The sequence below is a fragment of the Sorex araneus genome, chromosome 4, assembly GCF_027595985.1.
Source record: "Sorex araneus isolate mSorAra2 chromosome 4, mSorAra2.pri, whole genome shotgun sequence".
Lineage (NCBI taxonomy): Eukaryota > Metazoa > Chordata > Mammalia > Eulipotyphla > Soricidae > Sorex > Sorex araneus.
Genome location: NC_073305.1, coordinates 88,927,606 through 88,952,319, shown reverse-complemented (window position 1 = coordinate 88,952,319; position 24,714 = coordinate 88,927,606). Strand labels below are relative to the sequence as shown.

At 40.2% G+C, this 24,714-nt stretch overlaps 1 protein-coding gene across 10 annotated transcripts in view; it reads left to right on the top strand.

Annotated features, from left to right (window-relative positions):
- The window catches only part of DST (dystonin), a 558,535-nt gene that overhangs the window by 518,509 nt on the left and 15,312 nt on the right, over window positions 1–24,714 (top strand). For all 10 annotated transcript variants that reach the window (XM_004605867.3, XM_055134251.1, XM_055134257.1 and 7 more), the window contains 10 exons: window positions 420–539; window positions 3,699–3,868; window positions 6,932–7,091; window positions 10,043–10,237; window positions 10,868–10,996; window positions 14,319–14,462; window positions 15,226–15,414; window positions 20,288–20,417; window positions 22,344–22,507; window positions 23,385–23,547. In XM_004605867.3, coding sequence (XP_004605924.2) covers window positions 420–539; window positions 3,699–3,868; window positions 6,932–7,091; window positions 10,043–10,237; window positions 10,868–10,996; window positions 14,319–14,462; window positions 15,226–15,414; window positions 20,288–20,417; window positions 22,344–22,507; window positions 23,385–23,547 — 1,564 coding nt within the window. The remainder of the gene's footprint in view (window positions 1–419; window positions 540–3,698; window positions 3,869–6,931; window positions 7,092–10,042; window positions 10,238–10,867; window positions 10,997–14,318; window positions 14,463–15,225; window positions 15,415–20,287; window positions 20,418–22,343; window positions 22,508–23,384; window positions 23,548–24,714) is intronic.

Here is a 24,714-nt window from a genome sequence, read left to right as displayed (position 1 = left end):
ATGGCTTAGTTCACAGTCTAGAGACATGGCTGCAAGCAGTTGCTGGGACCAAAAGTAGTCTAGCTGGCCTCCGGATCGTGGTCAATCAGCAGCAGAGCGACTGCACAAAAGTGTGGCCACCAAAATTTTCATTAATACTAACTTCTGTTAAAATTATGCAGCATTGGGGCTGGAGTAATAGCATAGCGGATAGGGTATTTGCCTTGCACGCAGCTGACCTGGGTTTGATTTCCAGCATCCCATATGGTCCCCTGAGCACCGCCAGGAATAATTCCTAAGTGCAGAGCCAGGAGTAACCCCTGTGCATTGCTGGGTGTGAACCCCCCCCCTAAAAAAAAAGCAAAAAAATATGAAGTATTTCGGACATAACTGAGTAAGCCTGAATGTTTTCTCAACAAAGGTATGAATTTCTTTCACAGTTCTATGAAGCATGGAGTAAACTTATGGAGTGGCTTGAAGAGTCAGAGAAGTCTCTGGATTCTGAGCTGGAAATTGCCAATGATCCACACAAAATAAAGACACAACTTGCTCAACATAAGGTGGGTCTTCAACTAAGAATAGTATTTCATTTGTACAGCACTTAATCATGTATTTTTTTCATCAGCAAAGAAAAAAGGCTTTCTGGTGTTACATTTAAAGCCAGTTACCATAGTTATCTTTATTCAGTGGCAGTTATTATCTTTCGTCCGTAGTGATGGTTCTGTTCTGATTTCAGATCAAACACTTAGGAGAAAAAGTAGAAAGTGAAAACTGAAAACAATTCTGCAGTCTAAAATATATCTTGTATCTCTATTGGCACAAACACATGTAAATATTCTATTTCATCCTTTTCTTTCATAAACCAGTTGCTACATCAAAGATACTTATGTAGTGAAAAGTAATACAATTTTTCCAAAATGATTTAACTGAAATTCCCTTGGAGAAAACTGATTGTCCTTACTGAAATTGGTATTTGGTTGTGTACGCATGTATAAGCGATGAAATTCTGCCCCTTTTTAATTTATTGTCTTCCTTGTGTAGAACAGAGGAATATTATATAGAAGCATTGTTTTTTCCCATATTTCCTCCTCTCTGTATTTCTACCATCCGGTATTTAAAGACTGCCCAAACTCATCCCCTGCAGCTCTTTTGAATTTGGGTCTTCCTCTCATGTCATAAACATGTGGGTAAAAGGATGGTGTGTTTCCTGTAAATGGTTTTTCAATTTTAGGCATCAACATATAAATGAGTACTTGAAACTTCTTGAAAAGGCTGGAAAATAGAGGCAATATAAGGTTTACCATCATCACAGAGACTCTAGCCATCATTTTCGGGCACTCTAGCTCCTTCCAGGCACTTCTAACTATTAAGGAACTTCAGACTTCTTGGTTGATGGACAGAAACACAGAGCACTTTTTTGAGACCATAAGCCTCAGCAACGGGCTGTTCTGCCAGCACCCTTTGCTTGTGAACTGCCTCACTCGACCGAGACAGCACAATGACAGTGAACAGCATCTTCTTTCCACTCAATGGAAAAATGAGAATTGGAAAAAACTCCTTCTCAAAATAGAATACCTCACGTGAACCTGATCACCTAGGTTGAGCTGGGTAGTTCTCATGAAACTATGTTGCATATTTAAGTTAGAGAATTAAGAAATAATAGTTTGCAAAGAAGCTTGCTTGATCCGCTATTTTTCCTAGTTTGATCTACTGCCAGAGTCACTATTTTCCAGGATACAGATATAAAGTTCGTTTAGCCGGTTTAAAAACGAATCTTTTCTATTCATCATCAGGGACTTTTCATCTTTAAATGTTTTCATCTGTCCTGTGACATTTATTATGTATCTTTTGGGATACACGATCTATCCACTGAAGAAAACTTGTCAATCTACAATTCAAAAATAAGGATTTTTGTGTAGAATAACTTGAAAACATAATAATTAAAGAAGCAGAATTCAGAAATATGCATGGTGGTAGTGTTTATTATTTACAAATCCCAAGTGTAGTTGCCTCCTATTGCAAACAAAATTAATAGCGTAGTTATGTTAGATATGTAAAGTATCTGACTTTAGGACTGGAGAGAGTTCCATGGGTTGCAGCATGTTTTACATGCAGGAGAGCCATGTTCAATTCCCAGTATACACGGTCACCTGTGGACTGAGCTGGGAGTACCTTCTGAGTACCCTTGGGGTACCCCACAAATTAAAAGAGTCTGGCGTTTAAAAGCAATGAAAACTTATTAGAAAACTGTAACAATTAAGGACATTTTGTAAAGTAATACGTTTGTATGTCATAGAACTATTTGGGGTGATTCTAGCATTTTCCCAGGATTGACAATGAAAGTATATTTAGATTGGGATTTAGATGCTTGTCTTGTATATGGCCAGCCCCAGTACCACCTGCAGTCTGCTGAACACTACCAGGAGTAAACCCTGAGCACTGTCGAATGTGGCCGGGAAGAAAATTATAGTACGATTATTTACTTGATGCTTACTGAGCTTTTAAGCTGCTCATTAAATTGACATGTGATCTTCTACCTATGATGATATATTAAAAAGTAGTTTTCTCACCATTTATATTAAATACTCACAGGTACCTTTAAAATACAAACTAATAGATAAAGACACTATATCTGCTCTGTATAAGCTTAGATTATATAAGAGGAAGTGTAATTCACCCCTCTTAGACATATACGTGCACAAATATAAAAGGATCACTGACAAGATAGAATATAAAAAGGCACTGATATTATAAACATAATAAAGCAGTTATTAAGTTAATTTATTTTACTTCACTCTTTGGAGGATTCGCTTTTGGACCACACAAAGTTGATCTCAGGGGCTCATACCCATTGAGCTTAGGATTTCTGGGGGGCTGGAACTAGAACTGGGATCACTTGCAGGCAAAGCATGTACTCAGCCAGTTGCACTAGCTCTGTGATCTCTTTTCTTTTGCATTGCTGGGAACCAGACCCAGCTTACCCAATGCAAGACATTGGTGTAACACAGGTACATCCCCAGACCCAAATTAGATCATTAATACTTGAAAAGTAATTAATACTTGAAAAAAAAGTTTCTTTAGAAACTTCAGTAGGCATTATAGAGGGGAGGTCGGTATGGGCATTCCCAGTTGTGCAAATAGAATAAGCAGTAGATCCAAATGTGGAAAATGTGATGTGGTTCTTTACTTGTCCTTCATCCTCGTGCACAGACAAAATTTCATGTAACATTATTATAAATGTCCATAGTACGTGACAATAAACTTGACAGTAAACTCTCAGATTATTACACTATTGAATCTCTTTGTGTTCCTGCTGGACCCATGGTTAGACTATTAACTATATTTTCTTCTCCAAACTCTGTTTTTTCAATAATTTAGCAGCAATGCCACTTTATCATAGCTATTATAGTTTGCAGTTTATATAGCCACAGAAGATTTAAGGTTTGTCTTGGTTTCGGATTATGTTCTTGCTAATATTAAGGCACTCTCAAGGATACCTGGCTTCTGAGAAAAACACATCCCTCCATTGGAAAGTTTTGACATTCTTTTCTTTGTTAGTGTTTTCTTGTGTAAAGGGTAACAGTGCCTATTTGACTTGATTATTTGTTGATGTTTTCCAGTGTTTGTACTTAATGTGTTAGGAATGCCTCTGTGAATGTCTCTTACTGGTTTATTAGTCCCAAGTAGAAATACACTCTGTTTTCTCATTAAAATCACAGGAGTTTCAGAAATCACTCGGAGCCAAGCATTCTGTCTACGACACCACCAACAGAACAGGGCGTTCTCTGAAGGAGAAAACTACCCTGGCTGATGACAACCTGAAGCTGGATGACATGCTGAGTGAGCTCCGAGATAAATGGGACACAATCTGTGGGAAATCTGTGGAGAGGTAGTGTTCTTTATGGCAGTTCGGTGGTTTTCAAATCTTGACGAGTGACTCTCTGCAGACCCTTTTTTTTGGAAGCTAATTAACTTACTTCCCCTGAGAACTCTGCTCATCCTTAATACCCCAGTACTAAGTACTAAGTAGTTTTTGTACTTGCCCTGTGAAGCTTTTACTGTTCATTATTTATTTTTAACTACTTGGTTCACTCAGAAATGATTTAATTCTCCAGCTGAGAAGCAGCAGTGTCATACATCTGATGATAACAGCTGCCTTCGAATCCCTCCTCCCACCCACATCTGCTATTGTCTCCTTAATCTGATTTCCAAGTCACTAGGGCTCTTCCCATTGTAAATTACATTTTAAAATGATAAATGGCATCCTGTCACTTTCCTACTTCATACCCTTTAGGGATTTGCTATTGGTTAAGACACACAAGGTCCTCGGGATCTGACCTTTGTTCCTTTCTAACTGCCCTTCACTCCTTTCTCGTCCCCTTTCTTGTAGTTGCATACAATCCCAAAGGCCTAAGGTTCACTTGAAATTGTTTAGAAATAGAGGAGTTGTAAATCTTGTATGTCTCAAGTTTTTTCATTCATTGGTCGATTACTTTTATTGCATCAAAATGAAATCAAATATTAGCTTTGGTTCTAGGGAAATTCACTATCTTATAGTGTTGCTTTAAAAAAAAATATTTTTTTCTTGACTTCTCAGTTGTCCAAATGTTTCCATGTTCTATGCTGGGTCATGTAAGTGACTTCATTTCTATGACATTCCTGAGAAGTCAGTCAGAGTAAAAGCAAACAGATTATGAATTCCAAACTTGAAGATGGGGCCAGACTGTGACTCCAAAGAGACTTTGTGAGAGAGATTCTGAGAGCTTAGGGATTGTTCTGCACCTACACGTGTGTTAAAATTCACAGAACTCTACTTCTCAAAAGTTAAACTTGAGTTTTGAGTTACTGTTAATTTAAACTTAATTTAAATGTAATTGTTTTAAAAGAGACTTTGTGAGAGAGATTCTGAGAGTTTAGGGATTGTTCTGCACCTACACGTGTGTTAAAATTCACAGAACTCTACTTCTCAAAAGTTAAACTTTTGAGTTTTGAGTTACTGTTAGTTTAAACTTAATTTAATGTAATTGTTTTAAGAAACTGAGGAATTGGCATTCTCTAGAAGAGATAGTCACTTTTCCTAGAATAGATAACAACTATTCAATGAACAAAAATTAAATTCTTTTTTATGAATACTGTGGGCTGGAGCGATAGCGCCAGTGGAGCGATAGCAAGTCATTCGCCTTGCACGCGGCCGACCCGGGTTCGATTCCTCCGTCCCTCTCGGAGAGCCCGGCAAGCTACCGAGAGTATCTCACTCACCCGGCAGAGCCTGGCAAGCTACCCGTGGCGTATTCGATATGCCAAAAACAGTAACACAAGTCTCACAATGGAGACGTTACTGGTGTCCACTCGAGCAAATCAATGAGCAATGGGATGACAGTGATACAGTGATACAGTAATGATTACTGTGACTTCATAGTATAATTTAAAGTTGAGAAAAGAAAAACTTTTTGGTCTGTGCTTTTTGAAAATGTCATGATTTTTGTAAAGGAACTGCATTGAATCTGTGTATTGCTTTGGGTAGGATTGTCATTTTGACAGAATTAATTCTTTCAGTGAATGAACAGGGGATGTCTTGCCCCTTCCTTGTGTGTTCTGTTGTTTGCTTTGTTAGTGAAATCCAGTTTGCTTTATACAAATCTTTCACCTCATTTGTTAAATGCTTGAACTTTAGAGGAATAATTATGAATGGGATTATTTCTTTTGTTTCCTTCTCTTTTATTTTGTTGTTTGCATTAGGAATGCCATCAATTTCTGTGCATTGATTTTGTAGTTTTCTGCATTGCTGTGTAAGTTTATTATTTCTGGGAGTTTTTTCATAGAATCTTTTGGATTATCTAAATATTATGTCATGTCATCTACAAGTAATGATAGTTTGACTTCTTTTTTTCCAATCTGGATGCCTTAATATCTCTTTCTTGGCTAGGACTTCCAATACTATGTTGAATAATAGCGTTTGAAATGAGAGGACATAATGCTGAGTGAAGTCATTCAGAAGGAGCAAGACAGATACAGAATGCCTCTCTCATGTGGGATGTAAAGAAGCTTAGTAGGGAAATAACAAAAGGTCAAAAGCAACAGAATCTTAAGAACTGATATACAGATCTAAACTAATCATGGCAGTGAGATTAGGGGGACAGAAATGGAGGTGTTTATGCAGGGTGGGGGCAGAGTGAGGGGGACCATTAGACAATGGTAGAGGGAAGTGAACACTCCAGTGGGGATAGAATATTGTATTTATGAAACCCTATCATACATTATTGTGAATTGTAAATCACTGGGCTAGAGCCATAGCACAGCAGTAGGGCATTTGCCTTGCACGAGGCCAACCTGGGTTTGATTCCTCCATCCTCTAGGAGAGCCCAGCAAGCTACCGAGAATATCTCGCCCGCATGGCAGAGCCTGGCAAGCTACCCATGGCGTATTTGATATTCCAAAAACAGTAATGTCTCAAAATGGAGACGTTACTGGTGTCTGCTCGAGCAAATCGATGAGCAACGGGATGACATTGACAGTGACTAAAATAAAAAATTAATTTAAAAAAAGAAATTGTGCAGTCAATAACACTAGCACTCCCACCTGCTTTGCTTGCATCAGGACATGAATTTAAGCCCAAGCACCAGAGGCCCAGACACCACCAGGTGTAGTCTTGGAGACCCAGGAGCACCAGCGGTCACCCCAGGGGCCCTGGTATTGTACTGTCAACTTAGTTGGCCATGTAGGAGACCAAGCATCACCAGGAGTTACCTCATACCCTATATGTACCATTTGGAAGCCCCCTGCTTGCAAAAAAAGTTGTCAATTTTGAAGGGAAGCAGAGGAACAGCTATCAGCCGCAATATCTTATTTTTCTTGAGTGCTGCTCAGCCTTCATGAGTGAATTTTACACATTCCAAAAAATAGGATGACTGTGTTATTGCTCACTTTGATTTTTTTCTCCATTTTTCCTCAGACAAAATAAACTGGAGGAAGCCCTGATATTTTCTGGACAGTTCACAGATGCCCTGCAGGCTCTGATTGATTGGCTGTATAGAGTTGAACCCCAGCTGGCCGAAGACCAGCCTGTCCACGGAGACATTGATTTAGTGATGAATCTGATCGATAATCACAAGGTAATGTTCTGCGGGACATTTTGTTTGATCTCATTTGATTATTCTGAGTAGAGAGGAAACTGCAACCACTTAATGTAGTCTTTTAAACTCTAAAGACTATACATCATATTATGTAACAGTCTTTATTATTGAAGTATTGGTATGAGCAGAATCAGGAAGCAAATTTTTTAAAGTAATGCAGGAAAATTACTTTTGTTTCTTTTCTTTTTTTTTTTAAAGAAATATTTTATTGAACCACAGTGAAAACAAAAAAATACAAAGCTTTCAGGTTTAAGTCACAGTCAAATACTGATTAAACCACCATCCCTTCACCAGTGCACCTGTTCCACCACCAAGAACACCAATACACCCCCCTCCCACCCCTCCCCCCAAGGAAAATTACTTTTGTATTAATGAAATGGTTTGCATGTTTAACTTCAAAACCTAAAATCTTTTTATTATTATAGTTTAGGCAACAAATGACTTCAGTTTCTAGTTCTATGAAACATGTTTCAAGAATGTTTTACTGTCTTTTGTTTGATTTACATATTATGTAATAGAATTTAAAATCATTCTGTGGCCTGGAATTTGGTAATTACAGAGGGGTATAAATTTGTGATATGATTTCTTTCCATCGTGATTTGCTGCTTTTTTAAAAAAAATGTTTACCCTAGTCCTTGAACTATATAGCAAGATAGGAGATGTCAGCATGTGTTATTTGGGATTTATTACTATGGGAAAATTAGTTTCTTTTCATTGTCCTGATATGTATGTTAAACTATTATGCATATCAAGAATAACATTTTTAGGCATAGTATTCGAGCTGTTCAACTATAATTAAGTGCTCTGTTACAACTTAACCTTGAAAACAATATGAGGTATGCTACTGATGTAGAATAAAAATATAAGACTTGGTTTTATTTATAGATATCTCACAGTACTGCATTTGAATTCATGTGTCATTTCCTTTCTATCATTTTTCAGTTCAGAAAATTTTACTTTAAAAGTGTTCTGTATATTGCCCTGGTTATACTATTTTGCTCTTACCTGTTCTTTCGTGGTCCTTTTGTATATTTATTTTCCCCTTTTTGGTTGTTATCTCCTTGTTTTCATAAAAGAGAATGACGTGAATATTAGCAGAAAATAATATAATAAATGAAAAACATTGATTAGGCCTATGTAATTAAAAGTATTTAATTATGTTGCTTTAGCTTAGACTGAAACAAATGTTCATTGTATGACTGTTGCAGGTGATTCTGTTGATTCTCTTACCTGACATTCAAAGATTAATGAATAGTATGATGTTACTTTATACATAAATACTATTTTTATAACCTCACCGTCTAAATATTTACTCCCGTAGGCATTTGTCGGATTGGGTTTTATATATTAAAAGTCATCAAAAATGAACTAATCATTCAGCATTAGTAATACTATTGGAAGGCTCATAAAAAAAAAAGTCTTAGTATACAAAGAACATTGGAAAGTCTGTTTAGGATTGTTGTACAGTTCCTACCATTTATAGACTATTTGGACATTATACCTTCTTTGTATGTGTTGGCATATGTATATGTGGCTGTGTGTGTAATCTCATGTAACAGTATTAACATAAAATTAACAAAGAATTAAACATACCACACTATGTTTGGATTGTTTATGAGCATCTGAGTAAAAAACTCATGATTGTAGCTAGGATTATAAAGTGTGCGTGGGTAATACTCATTTGTAATGATTTTGTTTTCTGTTGTGTTGTGTTGTTAGGGGACCACACGCTGGTCAGTGCTCAGGGTTGCTCCTCGTGTTCCTCTGTAGACCTTGTGGTAGCAATTAACCCCAAACCTCCAACATGCAAAGCTTGCACTCAACCCATTGACCTATCACTCCAGCCCATTAGTTATCATTTTTCTTTTAGAAATACATGCTAGTTTTATTCTATGCATAAGATTAAAGAAAAGGACACTGTAGCTGTGTTTCTTACAGATTTTGGGATCAGAAATGAAGTGCCCTGAGTTCATTTCTTGTATTGACTGTGCCTCCCCCACCCCAAAAAAGAAAGCCTATTTGATTTTGTGACTATTGAAGTTCATCAGAATAAGGCAAAATTTAAAAAGGTTTGTCTAGGAAGGCACAGATAAGGATAATAGCCCCTAAAATTTGGTCCATGGATGCTCTGGAAGACTAAGGCATAGCATAGGAAGAAAATATCACATTCTTTGGGACAGAGAGATAGTACAGAAGTTAAGACACTGCCTTGCACAGTAGCTGACCCTGATTCTATCTCCTGCTCCATATTTGGTTCCCTGAGCACCCTGAGGAGTGATCCCTGAGCGCTGCCAGGTGTGGCCCACAAACAACGGACCACATGCCAACTTCCTGTGAAATTTTGGGGCCGTTATCTCTAATATAGCCCCACCCCTATAAAGTTACAACCCCAAGAGTGCCAATGAATCTGTTAAGTCTCATAAACCATTTGCTAATTGAGAGTGGTATCGGCAGTCAGCAGCACTCATGGTACAGTAATGATTGAGGAAGAATAAGGCCTCCCTATTAAAGATTCCCAGAATAAGAAAGCAATTTAGGTATATTATGTGTGTGTGTGTGTGTGTGTGTGTGTGTGCACGTGTGCGCGCATGCACACGTGCATAGTTAAGATGAACAAGTTTGGTTGCCATTATTTAATTCTAATGTGTCATTTAGAAAAAAGGTTTTTGACTCAGGAGACCACTATAGGAATGACCGAATTTATGAAAGACTGTTACTGCTCTTGATTATTCCGAGAAGAGTGCCATGTCTTCTGAAGTTTCTGCAGGAAATGTGGACCATTAAATTGTAAGGTGTTAGAGATTAACATATGAGCGTGTACATGCGCTCGTGCACGTGCACACTCACACATGTCTATATTTCAAATAGTATATTTTACTTTTCTAGTTTCATAACGAAAAAATTAATTTTTTAAAATATGGTGATCTTAGGTCTTCCAAAAAGAGCTGGGGAAGAGGACGAGCAGCGTGCAGGCCCTGAAGCGTTCCGCCAGGGAGCTCATAGAAGGCAGCCGAGACGATTCCTCCTGGGTCAGGGTCCAGATGCAGGAATTAAGTACACGCTGGGAGACGGTGTGTGCACTTTCTATATCCAAGCAAACACGCCTGGAAGCAGCTCTGAAGCAGGTAAGAGTCCCGTGAACTCTGACTGGCTGTAGTGAGAAAGGTATCGGAGCGTCAGCAAATTACTATTTTATTCTTTGATTAAAAAAAAAATGTTTTGCTGGGTGATGCTCACTTGGTGATGCACACTTGGTGATGCTCAGGCTTTACTCCTGGCTATGCACTCAGGAATTACTCCTAGTGGGCTCTGGGGACCATGGGATGCTGGGGATTGAACCCAGATTAACTGCATGCAAAGCAAATGCCCTACCTGCTGTAGCCAAGGAAATTCTTGAAGTATCTTCGCCTTGGTACTCCTCCCCCAAGAATGTAAATTACTCTGAGGAAGGTTTCCTAATTTTCACAGAAGGTTTCCTAATTTTCACAGAAAAGCACAATGCACGTACTTTTTCAGCTTGAATGTATGGTGAGCACCATTTGTCTAAAGTCAGATTGCTGGTTACCTTTTATATGGCACTTTTTTTGACATTAGAGATTTTCCTACATTTGTAAAATAGCACCATATATTTTTATCTTGAATGGCAATGATGAGTTTAAATTTAAGACCTTTTTTCATTGTAAGGAAGAAAGTACTGTACTAACCAGTGATTTGGGGATTTTGTTTGGACTGTGTGTGTATGTTTGATCTATTAGGCAGAGGAATTTCACTCAGTGGTACATGCCCTCTTGGAGTGGCTGGCTGAGGCAGAACAAACCCTCCGTTTCCATGGCGTTCTCCCAGATGATGAAGATGCTCTTCGGACTCTGATTGATCAGCACAAAGTGAGTTGCATGAATGCCAAGTAATACTAGTTTTAAAATCAAAGTAGATGAATTGTGAACACTGCATGACTATCTTCTTTTCTCTGAAGTCATTTTGGTACATTTGAGGGTCTGCCTGTACCCATCCTGCTTAGGGGTGTATTTTTCATATAAACAAGGTAATTATTGTAAAATCAGTCACTGTTTCCTAACTTTTAGAAAGAATATTAATTTTTGAAGGAATATTTGTTTTCTGACCACCTTTGATCAGTTTTATTTGTATGTGCATTTAAAAGATGAAACTTTCTTCATGAAAGTTCAACATTTATACAATTATACTATTGGACTTTTAAATTAATAAGTTTGACATTTGTAAGCAAGATAAACAAGTAACTTAACTGATCTCTTAATAGTGTTTTTAAGCCTTTGTTACTTTTGCTTTTAGCTAAAAATCTTAAATTTTCAATATTTATGTTGAAGTAACCCATAGTATAAATTATAATCTTTAATGAATTATATCTCCGTCATCATTGTCATCCCGTTGCTCATCCATTTGCTTGAGCGGGCACCAGTAACATCTCCATTGTGAGACTAGTTTTTACTGTATTTTGGCATATCGAATACGCCACGTGTAGCTTGCCAGGCTCTGCCATGTAGGCAAGATACTCTCAGTAGGTTGCCGGGCTTTCCAAGAGGGGTGGAGGAATCAAACCCAGGTTGGCTGCGTGTAAGGCAAATGCCCTACCCGCTGTGCTATTGCTCCAGCCCAGTGAATTATATAAGTAGATATAAGAATTAACCAAGTAAAATCTGACCATTGATTTTACTTTTAAAAAAGAATTTATTTATTTGGGGGGGGGGGTTTAAGTGACACTCAGCTACACTCAGGGGATACTCCTGGCTCTGCACTCAGAAATTACTCCCGATGGTGCTCAGGGGATGCCCATGTGAGATGCCTGGGATAGAATCCAGGTTGGCTGCATGCAAGGCAAATGCTCTCCCCACTGAGTTATCACTCCGGCCCCTGACCATTGATTTTCATTATTATTGCTGTTTGACTATGCTTTATAATTTGTAATGCTCAAGAACAATTGCCATCCCAGTGCTCAGGGTTTACTCCTGGAGGTGCTTGGGGAACCACGTGGCCCAAGAACTAAACCCAGGATTTCTGCACGCAAAACAATAGTTGAATTGTCTCTCTGGTCGCTGACAATAGAACTTTTTGATGAGGTGGATTTTTCACCACACCTGGTGGTATTCATTCACCATATGCAATATTGGGCATTAAACCGGGGCCAGCCGCGTTCAAGGCAAAGCAAACACTTTAATCCCTATATTACCTCTCTGACTCTGACCATTATTTGTTTGTTTGTTTGTTTGTTTGTTTGTTTTTCAAAACATAACTTTTAAAAATCTATTGCAGTTTAGGTTCTGTGTTTATAACAGTGTTGGCATTTGTGGTCTTGAGGTAACACAGTTGCTTCACCTCATCACCACTAAAGTGCCCAAACCCTCTGACCCCCGTGTCACCTCCAGTCCACCTCATCCTCCCTTCTCCCAATCTGGTGTTTATGTGCCAGTCTTAGTTTGTACTCTAGTACCTAGGAATTGATGCCAATTGATGTTGATACAATTGATATTGAAATTCTTATTTTATTTCCTTGTAAAACAAAGATGAGGAAAATCAATGCTGTTTATCTTCCCTCTGGCTCGTTACTAAGCTCAGCCTGGGTGGAAGTAACCGTTGATGTTTTTGGAAGGTCTTTTCAGGCCAAGATCCTTCCTGTGGAAATATGGGGAATTAGTAAAATACTTGAATGCTGTCCCTCCTTTGGGGGGAGATTGGGGAGCATACCCAGCAGTGCTCAAGGCTTATACCAGACTCTGCTCAGGGATCATTCCCAGTGGGACTTGGGGAACTAGATGTGATGTTGGGTTGGCTGCATGCCAGGTACGTGCCTTACTCACCACACTGTCTTTCAGGCTCTAGGTTGGCCCTCTTAATAGACTTTTGTTTCATTTTTGACTCTAAAAGTCAGGAATTTGCAATGTGAGTCCTCAATATAGTGTAGTTGTCAGCATTTCCCATTGACTTTAATATCTATCTTTTAGCACTGCATAACCTTGTCTTTCAAGGATTAAGTTGAAAATGTGGGATTAATAGAGTGTAGCATGGACTATATCACCTGTGGAGATATTTCTCAGTGATGATGCTCTCTTAATGATGGGTTGCCTAAATTTTAGCAATAAATATAGCTCTATATTATATCTCTGGCCACTACCTTCATTTGAAGCTAAAATGTAAGAGAGGGGAAATTTCTTCAAATTTGTTCATTTTTTAAATTTAGTCTAATATTTTGAAAAATCTATAGTGTTATTTTAAGCTGCATTTTTTTAAATTAAAAATCACATTTTTTTAAAAGGCAGAAATGATTTAAAAAGGCAGAAGTGATATTTTCTAAAAGGCAGAAATGATTTTTATCCACAGTTCTATTGTGTATGTATCCATGGGTACCTCGTTCTGGTAACAGAAAGTACAGTTTTGTGTGTAAGACTCTTAATAAAAGATTGATTCCAGAGCCTTTTGAAGCCTGTAGTGGCTTATTCATTGGAGACTTTTTACTATTGACCGTTGAAAGGTACATTTATCACATAGCTTGGCTCCCCAGTCCAGACCCCCAAAATATTTATGGTTCCATTCTTATTCTTATCTCATCCTTCATACTTTAATGTACATATTCCTGTTTTTTTTGCCACAAGTAATGCTATTTTAAATTTGATCCTCTTTTTCTTATTTGTTAGAACTTTAGTGTTGTGTTTGTTTTTTTTTTCAAATCAGTATTATTTTTTATCTTAGATATTACTATCTTTCTAGATCTATTCCCCATTAATATAATATTAATATAATATGACCAAATTTAGGAGAAAAGTTTGTCTTTTGATATAATGCATTTCCTAAAGCATGTGATATTATTGTAGACTTGTGCTTTTATTATAGTGCTAGAACCCACACCCAGTGGTTGTGGCAGTGGGGGCCAGGCCACACCTACTCGGGGCCGCACGATGCTAGGGATAGATGTACAGGGCCTCACCTGTACCAGGGAGGGGCTTTAAGCCACGTCCTAGGCCCTTGACTTGTATTCTGAAATGTATTCTTGAAGCTATTTTGTATATCTCATCCCCTCTCCCCCCTTAGTCCCCCCAGTTAGTGAATTATGTCTAGTTATGAATATACCGATTGAGCTTCTTGTTCATCAGTTCAACAGACAAGCCAATGAATGTCACTGGCATTTTGTTTTCAGTCAGCACCAACAACTAATTGATGTCTTTATCTGTGATATAGGACTTCATGAAAAAACTGGAAGAAAAACGATCTGCACTAAATAAAGCTACCAGTATGGGAGATGCTGTCTTGGCCATCTGCCACCCTGACTCGATCACCACCATTAAGCACTGGATAACTATCATCCGTGCCAGGTTTGAAGAGGTCAGTGTATCTCGGGCCATGCCAAGGACAGTAGCTTTGAGCATCCAGGGGAGTGCAAAACTTTAGCCACTACGATGCACTTATGGCTGTGGGCACACGAATCCTCTGCAGAGAAAGATCTTTCTTTGAAATGCCCTTCCTGTGTTTATTGCCAGTCTCTGTATTCCACCTGTCTTTAAAAGGGTAAAAAGGAATTTTTTAGCTAAGTCCCTGAAACACAGAAAGAGGAACACTTTATTCACTATGAAAGCTTTACGCCTTGCCCCTCTTCCACAGTGTATGTGGGGGGATAAGCAGCCGTTGCACAGTGCTTCAGACTGGCATAGGTCTTTGGAGTGAATTGCATACACGAAGCAAATTAATTTTGTGTGTAACATTTTCAGTTGTCTTTATTTCCACTCTACACTTCTTGAAGTGAGCCTATTTCATTCTTCAGAGAATGCAGTATTTGAACTTCAGTTAGAAAGCAAAAGGCAGCCTCAGGAATGGAAAGGTTTCTTTAAACTTCTACGCGTAGTGAACATCATCCAAGGTGTTCTTTCCTTCTGCAAGTGGGGTATCTGTGCTACGACAGGAGGAAGAGAAACAAGCAGAGTTGAAATAATGTAGGATGAGTCCGATTTCCTATATCTTGTGTTTATCTTAGCCAGTTATTCGACCTGCATTGTATGTAATGTTCTAATGCAGTGTTCTGTAGTGAACATTTTATCTTAAAAAGTGCTGCCATGTAAGAAGTGAAAAGAACTGTCTGTTTTTCCAACAGGTGCTAGCCTGGGCAAAACAACATCAGCAGAGGTTAGCAAGTGCTCTGGCTGGACTGATTGCTAAACAAGAACTGTTGGAGGCTTTGCTGGCGTGGCTGCAGTGGGCTGAAACAACACTTAGTGATAAGGATAAAGAAGCCATCCCCCAGGAAATTGAAGAAGTGAAAGCCCTCATTGCAGAGCACCAGGTAAAATACAATCCTGACTGCTGTCTGCACATAGTTTTCCTCTCTTTCACTGCCCTGACTTTTTAAAACATGTTCCTTACTTCCTTCCAGCTGGGATTCGAATTCTACCATTGCCCTAATACTTCTCTATTCATAGTTAACTTAATTGTGATGGTTTCTCCCCTACTGTACTATTTCCCCAAACTTTTTGAGGGGAGGGGAGTGGGCCTCAGTGAATTTAGTCATATGCAAGTGGCACTGTATAAGATTGGCTCCTGCCCTCTCTCTAACCTTCTAAATGTCAACCCTCCTACCACTTTTTAATTTATCAGCAACTCTTCACTCCTTTCATTGGTTCTTCTCTTTTGCCAACGTCAGCCAACCTCTGACTTCAACAGAAACTTTTATTTTCTAATTCCATGTTTGTGTTTTCTACTTCTTTTTTTTTCTTTTTGGGTTACACCTGGCAATGTACAGGGGTTACCCCTGGCTCAGGAATTACTCCTGATGGTGCTCAGGGGACCATGTGGGATACTGGGAATCGAACCCAGGTCGGCCGTGTACAAGGCAAATGCCCTACCCTCTGTGCTATCACTTCAGCCCCTGTTTTTTCTACTTCTTCCACTAAAGATCACCTTCGATGATCTTCAGGCATATCATATCTGCAAAGAAATACATGAGCTTGCTCAAAGGAATTACTTTTCCCATGTTTCATGCCTATTTTAAATAGAGTCATTGTGTCCAGCTTCACAGCATAAGCAGTTAACACTGATAGTGTATTTTTAGGTAGCATACAAGATACCAATGTTAATGGGCATTGAAGCATTTCAGCTCTGCTCTCTGTGATTGAAGGTATTAAAGTGATCAGAACGATCCAGGGAAATAGGTATTCTAAAAATTTATTTATTTATTTATTTATTGCTTTTTGGGTCACACCCAGCGATGCTCAGGGGTTACTCCTGGCTTTGCACTCAGGAATTACTCCTGGCAGAGCTTGGGGGACCATATGGGATGCCGGGGATCGAACCCGGGTCGGCCGCGTGCAAGGCAAACGCCCTACCCGCTGTGCTATCGCTCCGGCCCCCGAAATAGGTATTCTAAAAATGTGTTACTTCACTTTAATTTTTATAAATCTCCTATCACCTTTGTTTGTTTTTTTTTCTTTTTGGGTCACACCTGGCGATGCTCAGGGGTTCCTCCTGGCTGTACACTCAGGAAGTACTCCTGGCTGTGCTCAGGGGACCATATGGGATGCTGGGATTCGAACCTGGGTTGGCCGCGTGCAAGGCAAACGCCCTACCCGCTATGCTATCGCTCTAGCCCCCTGATTGTTTTTCTTTGCCATTTGTTCCTGATGTAATAACATCAAGTTAGTAGTAATATTAACAACAGCCAACAGTAAGTCTGAAGAAATAGAAATGGCAGGATGGTCAGTCCTTTACAATGTTAATTATAATCCGAATAATTTTTGTTCTCCTTGATGACATAGCATATGCACTACTGGGAATATTTAAAATTTATTCACATTTGGTGTGACTGTTTTAAATTTGTAAGTGAAATATGACACAGAAAAATCCTAGGGCTTACTCCAGTTAACTATCTTCTTTGCAAACTGATATTAAGATTCTTCGGGAAGACTTTGCAAAGATTGATCCTGGTTGATCCCACAGACAGGGTACATTACTCATACACTCATCTCAGAGATGGGCTTCAAATAAAAATACATTTCTTCTGGTGTGTGAAACAGAACAGTTTCATCAAAAGAAATTTTTAAATAGAGAGTTGTGAGGGGAGAAAAAGAGTAATACATGTTCAGGAGAAAACAAGGGTTTCTGAAAGGGAGAGAAAACCTCTAATGGCGTTTGGAAGACTATAGCACCATAGCACTGTTGTCCCGTTGTTCATTGATTTGCTTGAGCAGGCACCAGTGACATCTCCATTGTGAGACTTGTTGTTACTGTTTTTGGCATATCGAATACGCCATGGGTAGCTTGCAAATATATAAAAATTTCTTCAAGTTGTGTTGGCCTGGAGTACCCTTATTTTTAATTAAATTTACTGTCTTTATCAACTGTAATATTATGTATTCTCTAAATATTAATAAGTATATACTCTGATGGGTTATATTTCCCCTAAAGATAAAACATGATGATTTATTCATTTTTATTTTTTTTTTTTATTTTTTTTTTTAAATTTTTATTAAATCACCATGTGGAAAGTTACAAAGTTCTCAGGTTTATATGTCAGTTATACAATATTCAAACACCCATCCCTTCACCAGTGCCCATATTCCACCACCAGAAACCCCAGTATACCCCCCGCCCCCACCCCCTACCCCCTACTGTATAACTAATGAATTTCACTTCGTTTTTTCTTTACCTTGATTACATTCCATAATTCAACACAAAACTCACTATAGTTGACATAACTCTCTCTCTCTCTCTTTTTTTTTTCTCTTTTTCCTTTTCCCTTTTTTTTTTTTTTCTTTTTCCCCCTCATCCCCCTTCCTGCGCCTCATAGTATGGTGTACGCCACGCCACGTCGGCCAGCGTGGGGCTTTTGCTTAGTTCACAGTCCAGAGGTGGCTGCTACATTAAAAAACTTCAATACTTTCAACAAAAACTTACTGTTATTATTTGGAGTTTCCCCCCAAGTCAGACCTGTTCAAATGGAACCAATTCACATTGCTGACAATTATAAATGTTAAGTCGCGCGGACGCGGCAGCGTCCGCGCGGTTTTGGGTTTCTGTATAAAGTCCAGGGAGAATTCTGCCAGAAATTACATAGCCCAGCTCACAGTCCCAGTGCATTGCTGTAAGAAGTCTCTGAATTCAAAGTCTTTAGGCGCAGAGGGTCCGATTCGCGCTCAGCAGCTCCGGGTTTATCTGGGCCGAGGGCGTGCCGGTTACGCCCCCTTCCCATGAGTTCCTGGGAGCCCCCAAAGTAAAATCCGAATACCTGTGGGTCTGGAATCAGAAGATGGCGCCTGCCACATGGTGCCGCCAGCCCGCCGCTTTCCATGCAGGAAGACAGGGTGGGGGGGAAAAAAATCCACCCCCAGCAGCACCGAGTTGTAGCCCAGTTTGGTGTCCCAATGCATTGCTCTCAGGTGCTGCGCTGGATGCCCGAATGTGTTACATCTTTGGAGTCAAAGTCTTTAAGCGCCGCAGAGGGTCCGATTCGCGCTCAGCAGCTCCGGGTTTATCTGGGCCGAGGGCGTGCCGGTTACGCCCCCTTCCCATGAGTTCCTGGGAGCCCCCAAAGTAAAATCCGAATACCTGTGGGTCTGGAATCAGAAGATGGCGCCTGCCACATGGTGCCGCCAGCCCGCCGCTTTCCATGCAGGAAGACAGGGTGGGGGGGAAAAAAATCCACCCCCAGCAGCACCGAGTTGTAGCCCAGTTTGGTGTCCCAATGCATTGCTCTCAGGTGCTGCGCTGGATGCCCGAATGTGTTACATCTTTGGAGTCAAAGTCTTTAAGCGCCGCAGAGGGTCCGATTCGCGCTCAGCAGCTCCGGGTTTATCTGGGCCGAGGGCGTGCCGGTTACGCCCCCTTCCCATGAGTTCCTGGGAGCCCCCAAAGTAAAATCCGAATACCTGTGGGTCTGGAATCAGAAGATGGCGCCTGCCACATGGTGCCGCCAGCCCGCCGCTTTCCATGCAGGAAGACAGGGTGGGGGGGAAAAAAATCCACCCCCAGCAGCACCGAGTTGTAGCCCAGTTTGGTGTCCCAATGCATTGCTCTCAGGTGCTGCGCTGGATGCCCGAATGTGTTACATCTTTGGAGTCAAAGTCTTTAAGCGCCGCAGAGGGTCCGATTCGCGCTCAGCAGCTCCGGGTTTATCTGGGCCGAGGGCGTGCCGGTTACGCCCCCTTCCCATGAGTTCCTGGGAGCCCCCAAAGTAAAATCCGAATACCTGTGGGTCTGGAATCAGAAGATGGCGCCTGCCACATGGTGCCGCCAGCCCGCCGCTTTCCATGCAGGAAGACAGGGTGGGGGGGAAAAAATCCACCCCCAGCAGCACCGAGTTGTAGCCCAGTTTGGTGTCCCAATGCATTGCTCTCAGGTGCTGCGCTGGATGCCCGAATGTGTTACATCTTTGGAGTCAAAGTCTTTAAGCGCCGCAGAGGGTCCGATTCGCGCTCAGCAGCTCCGGGTTTATCTGGGCCGAGGGCGTGCCGGTTACGCCCCCTTCCCATGAGTTCCTGGGAGCCCCCAAAGTAAAATCCGAATACCTGTGGGTCTGGAATCAGAAGATGGCGCCTGCCACATGGTGCCGCCAGCCCGCCGCTTTCCATGCAGGAAGACAGGGTGGGGGGGAAAAAAATCCACCCCCAGCAGCACCGAGTTGTAGCCCAGTTTGGTGTCCCAATGCATTGCTCTCAGGTGCTGCGCTGGATGCCCGAATGTGTTACATCTTTGGAGTCAAAGTCTTTAAGCACCGCAGAGGGTCCGATTCGCGCTCAGCAGCTCCGGGTTTATCTGGGCCGAGGGCGTGCCGGTTACGCCCCCTTCCCATGAGTTCCTGGGAGCCCCCAAAGTAAAATCCGAATACCTGTGGGTCTGGAATCAGAAGATGGCGCCTGCCACATGGTGCCGCCAGCCCGCCGCTTTCCATGCAGGAAGACAGGGTGGGGGGAAAAAAATCCACCCCCAGCAGCACCGAGTTGTAGCCCAGTTTGGTGTCCCAATGCATTGCTCTCAGGTGCTGCGCTGGATGCCCGAATGTGTTACATCTTTGGAGTCAAAGTCTTTAAGCGCCGCAGAGGGTCCGATTTATTCATTTTTAGAAAAAATAGTGTGGACTTTTTTACATTTTATATTCAGTGGATGTCTGAAGATAGTTTTCGTGGTATACTTGAATTTAATTGGTGTGATTTCTTTCTTTTCAGACTTTCATGGAGGAAATGACCAGAAAGCAGCCTGATGTCGATAAAGTAACAAAGACCTATAAGAGGAGAGTGGCTGATCCTTCCTCATTACAATCCCATATCCCAGTCTTAGATAAAGGACGAACTGCAAGTAAGCAGTGGCCAGTTTCTTTCAAATAAATCGTTAAAGCAAGCTAGCAAGTTTATTTTGAATTACTATGTGATATTTTGGGGCAATTTGTGGTCCTACATGTACTTTCTATCACAAAAGATTTTCTTGAAAGAATGGGCTCAAGTATAGAGTAACATACTGAAAAATAAAGAAAAGGCTGCATTTAGGTCTGTTCATGTAACTATTTGCACGGTCTTTCAGAGATATAGCTAAGAAGAAATTGGAAGAATTTACAAGGGCAGAAATCATCACCCCACTGTTAATGGTCTCATTTTGCTTCTATAAATGTAAATAATTTTCAAGTTGGACTTAACAGAAATGACCTGGATAAAGTTCATCGGCCTAACTATCTATTGTCCTGCATGCAGTCTGGTAGATTTTGCTCATGTTCATATGACTTTAGACTCATATATTTCTCAAACTACTTTACCCCAATGAAAGACTTTGAAAACAACAGCAGCTAGCTTAAAGAAGTTGTGAAAAGAAATAAATCTAAGCCTGTGTTTGGTTTATTTCCTAATACTGCCTTAAGATTTTTTTTAAAGTTGATTTTGCATCTATTGTAGTTTATTGTTCAGAAAGTCAAGGTGACCAAGTGGTTAAAGATGTTGAGGGGTTAGAGAGATAATCTAGGGATAAAGCACTTGCTTTCCATGCGACTGGGTTTGATCCCTGTACCATATATGGTCTTCAAGCATTGCCAGGAGTGGTCCCTGAGCACAACTGGTATGGTCCTAGGAGACATCATCATCATCATCACCATCATCATCATCATCATCACCATCATCATGCTGAAACAAACTCCTTGTCCATCATCTATCACTTACCAACTAGAAAAAGAACTCTGGACAAATTTAAATTGTGTCTCAGTTTCCTTACCTATAAAAGGGGGTGAATATAATCTTCCTGCTGAACTATTGTAAGAATCAAATGAGCTAATGTGTTTCAAGTGTTTAGCATCTCAGCCTTCCTGGCCTGTAGTTCAATGGTCAATGAATATTGCCTATTGATATTTTTATAGAGTTCTATGGGATAGAGAATTCTGAGAAAATTCCAGCTTGCTTACTAATTGCCTATGGAACCTTAGGTCAGTAATATTCTAGGCCACATTTTCCCACTGAATTATGTGAGGAAACTGTGTTGATATCATTATCTTTTGAGGTTGTAGAAATTTTTTTGGGGGGGTCACACCCCACATTGCACAAGGGTTACTCCTGGCTCATGCACTCAGGAATTACTCCTGGTGGTGCTCGGGGGACTATGTGGGATGCTGGGAATCGAACCTGGGTCAGCCGCATGCAAGGCAAACGCCCTACCTGCTGTGCTATTGCTCCAGCCCCGGTTATAGAAGTTTTTGAAAAATAGCAAGAAACAAAACTTTAGTAAGGCTGTAAATTGGAGGATAAAACTACACATAGTAAATGGACTTTGAAGAAAGACTTGGGAATTGATACAGTATTTTTCTTTGATTGATGAAGACCCAGTGTCTCCCGGGGCAGCTGGGTTTGCTGTAATTAAGTCTAAGACACATCTTAACTTCTCTGAGAAATTTATTTAATCATATATTAATGAAGAGGAGAATCACAAGATGCTTCATTGAAATGTCATGAATTTTAAACTGGAAGCAGTTTTAAGCATAGATTCATTGAGAGAGCTTTATGAATTTAAAAGTTTCTGTCAAGTACCGTTTCTATAAACAGCCTGTCAAAGACCACTTTTATGATCCTTAATGAGTAAAATGTACTTGGGCCCTAACATTATGCGTCATCTAAATTAGAGTGTTTCTACTTGTAATACCCAGTAATTAAGATGAGTCAGTTTAGCTCAGAACAATAAAGGTCAAATCTTAATATCCTTCAGAACTCTAAAACCTTTGCCATGCTAACCAAATTTATATTTTTACAGGGAAATGCTTTCCATCATCAAGCTTATATCCCTCTGGGTCACAGACACAAATTGAAACCAAGAATCCCAAGATCAACTTATTAGTGAGCAAATGGCAGCAGGTCTGGCTTCTTGCACTGGAAAGAAGGAGGAAGCTTAATGATGCCCTGGACCGACTAGAGGAGGTTAGTAACACCAACGTTCACCCCATATTGTCATGTATCCTTATTCAATCAGGCTACCAAAATTGTGATTTTTTTTCCAGATTTCCTGCTAGGACAATAAATAAGAAAACTCTTACGACATAAGGGCATATTTTACTTCTAAAATCAATGCCACAGGCATTCATTCAGGGAGAAGAATATATCAGACTTGAAATAGTAATCAAAACCAAAAAAAAAAATGTTTTAATGGAATCAGAAACCAACTTTTTAGGAAAAGTCTAGCTTGACAAATGTATTAACCATCATGAGTCATTTATAATGCAAATGATTTTATTGTAAGTTTCACATTACCTGAATTTCATCAGTTTAATTTCTGAAGTTGGGACAATTTTTTTGACATCTAAAGAAGTTAAGAAAATGGCTGATGGCAATCGGGTATGAGGGTAAGTTAGATGAGAGCACTCAGTCCCCAGAGGACATAACCCATAACATGCAGCTTACTTTGGGGAAAACCACTTACATGACTCCTGTGGCCACCTTTGGTATTGTCAGAATATTTCGCTTGTTGTTGTTTTTTTTTTTTTTTGAGATTTGTTTCTTCTATTAAAAAAAAAACAATGACAGGAATGAACTTAAACTTTACCTTAAATATGTTCAAATCTCCTTTTCAAGAATGTACCTCTCATGATAGCTGGAAAGCTATGTGTGATATCTAGAGAATCACTGAAAATAACTTTATTCCTATAGTTTTGGACAGGGGTTTCCAACCTTTTTAAAACCTGTGACTGGTTTTAAGACCAACACTGGTATAAGGACAGGCAGTTTAAAAATCTCTGGTAACAAATATAATTTGGGCACATTGTTAACTCAGCTGAAATAACCGTTTTGCCCCTTTCAGCTGAAGGAATTTGCAAACTTTGATTTCGATGTTTGGCGGAAAAAATACATGCGGTGGATGAATCACAAGAAATCTCGGGTGATGGACTTCTTCAGGAGAATTGATAAAGATCAAGATGGGAAAATTACCCGACAAGAATTTATTGATGGAATTCTTTCCTCAAGTAAGTCCCAAAAGAGGGGACTCTAATGGATGTGATTTTTTAAAAAAATAAGTACAAATTAAAATTGCAGAACCAGTAAACTTGTCTTGCTAACAAAGATTTGCCTTTAAACTTGGCTGTTGGGATTGGAGAGATAGTATAGAGTCAAGGGCTCTAAACTTTTGTTGCTTTTGTTGTTCTTTGAGTCACACCTAGTGGTGCTCAGGACTGCACTCTCTTTCCAGCCCCTGGAGCTCTGATTTTCATGCATCCAAACTTTGTTCAATCCCCCTAGCACCCCTTGGACCAGCGCCCTAGCACAGAACTGGAAGTAATTTCTGAGCACCACTGTGTGGGGCTCAAAACATAACCCCCCCCCCAAAATCATAAACATGTCTGTGTAGTACATAACTCTAAGCAAATGAAACGGTTCTGGCTACCCTTTTCAAAGAGACTTTGCAGATGGTAACCAGGAGCTGTTAATGCTCTGACCAAAAATTGAACCCTCCCCCCCGTGAGGCACTGGCCACTCAGTGCTATTGCTGTCTGCTGGGCTGCACGACCCTCCTGTGGGGAAGCAGTGATTGGAACCTGTTTTCTCCATGGCCATCCTAAAATGAAAATGAGACTGGCGCTGGAGGATCATGTAACCAGAGGGAAAGGAATAACAGCAGGATGGCTTAAATAAGTAATGGGCTGGAGTGATAGCACAGCGGGTAGGGCATTTGCCTTGCACTCAGCCAATCCGGGTTCGATTCCTCCATCCCTCTTGGAGAGCCCGGCAAGCTACCAAGAGTATCCCGCCCCCACAGCAGAGCCTGGCAAACTACCGATATGCCAAAAACAGTAACAAGTTTCACAATGGAGACATTACTGGTGCCCACTGGAGCAAATCCATGAACAATGGGACAATGGTGCTACAGTCTACTAAGTAATACAAATTATACATAATTTGAAAAAAAAACACACCTTTACATTTAAAAGAAAACAATTCTTTGGTGAAATCTGAGGTTGGGGATTGAAAGGGTCCCTGGGACATTGGTGGAGAGAAGCAAATATTCTGGTGGTTAGTGTATTGAAACAATATGTTGTGTGCATGAAACTATCACTGACAATATTGTGAATTATAGTGCAATAAATAAAAATGGGTTGGTGGATTATGGCTTTGAATCTGGTACATTTTCCTAA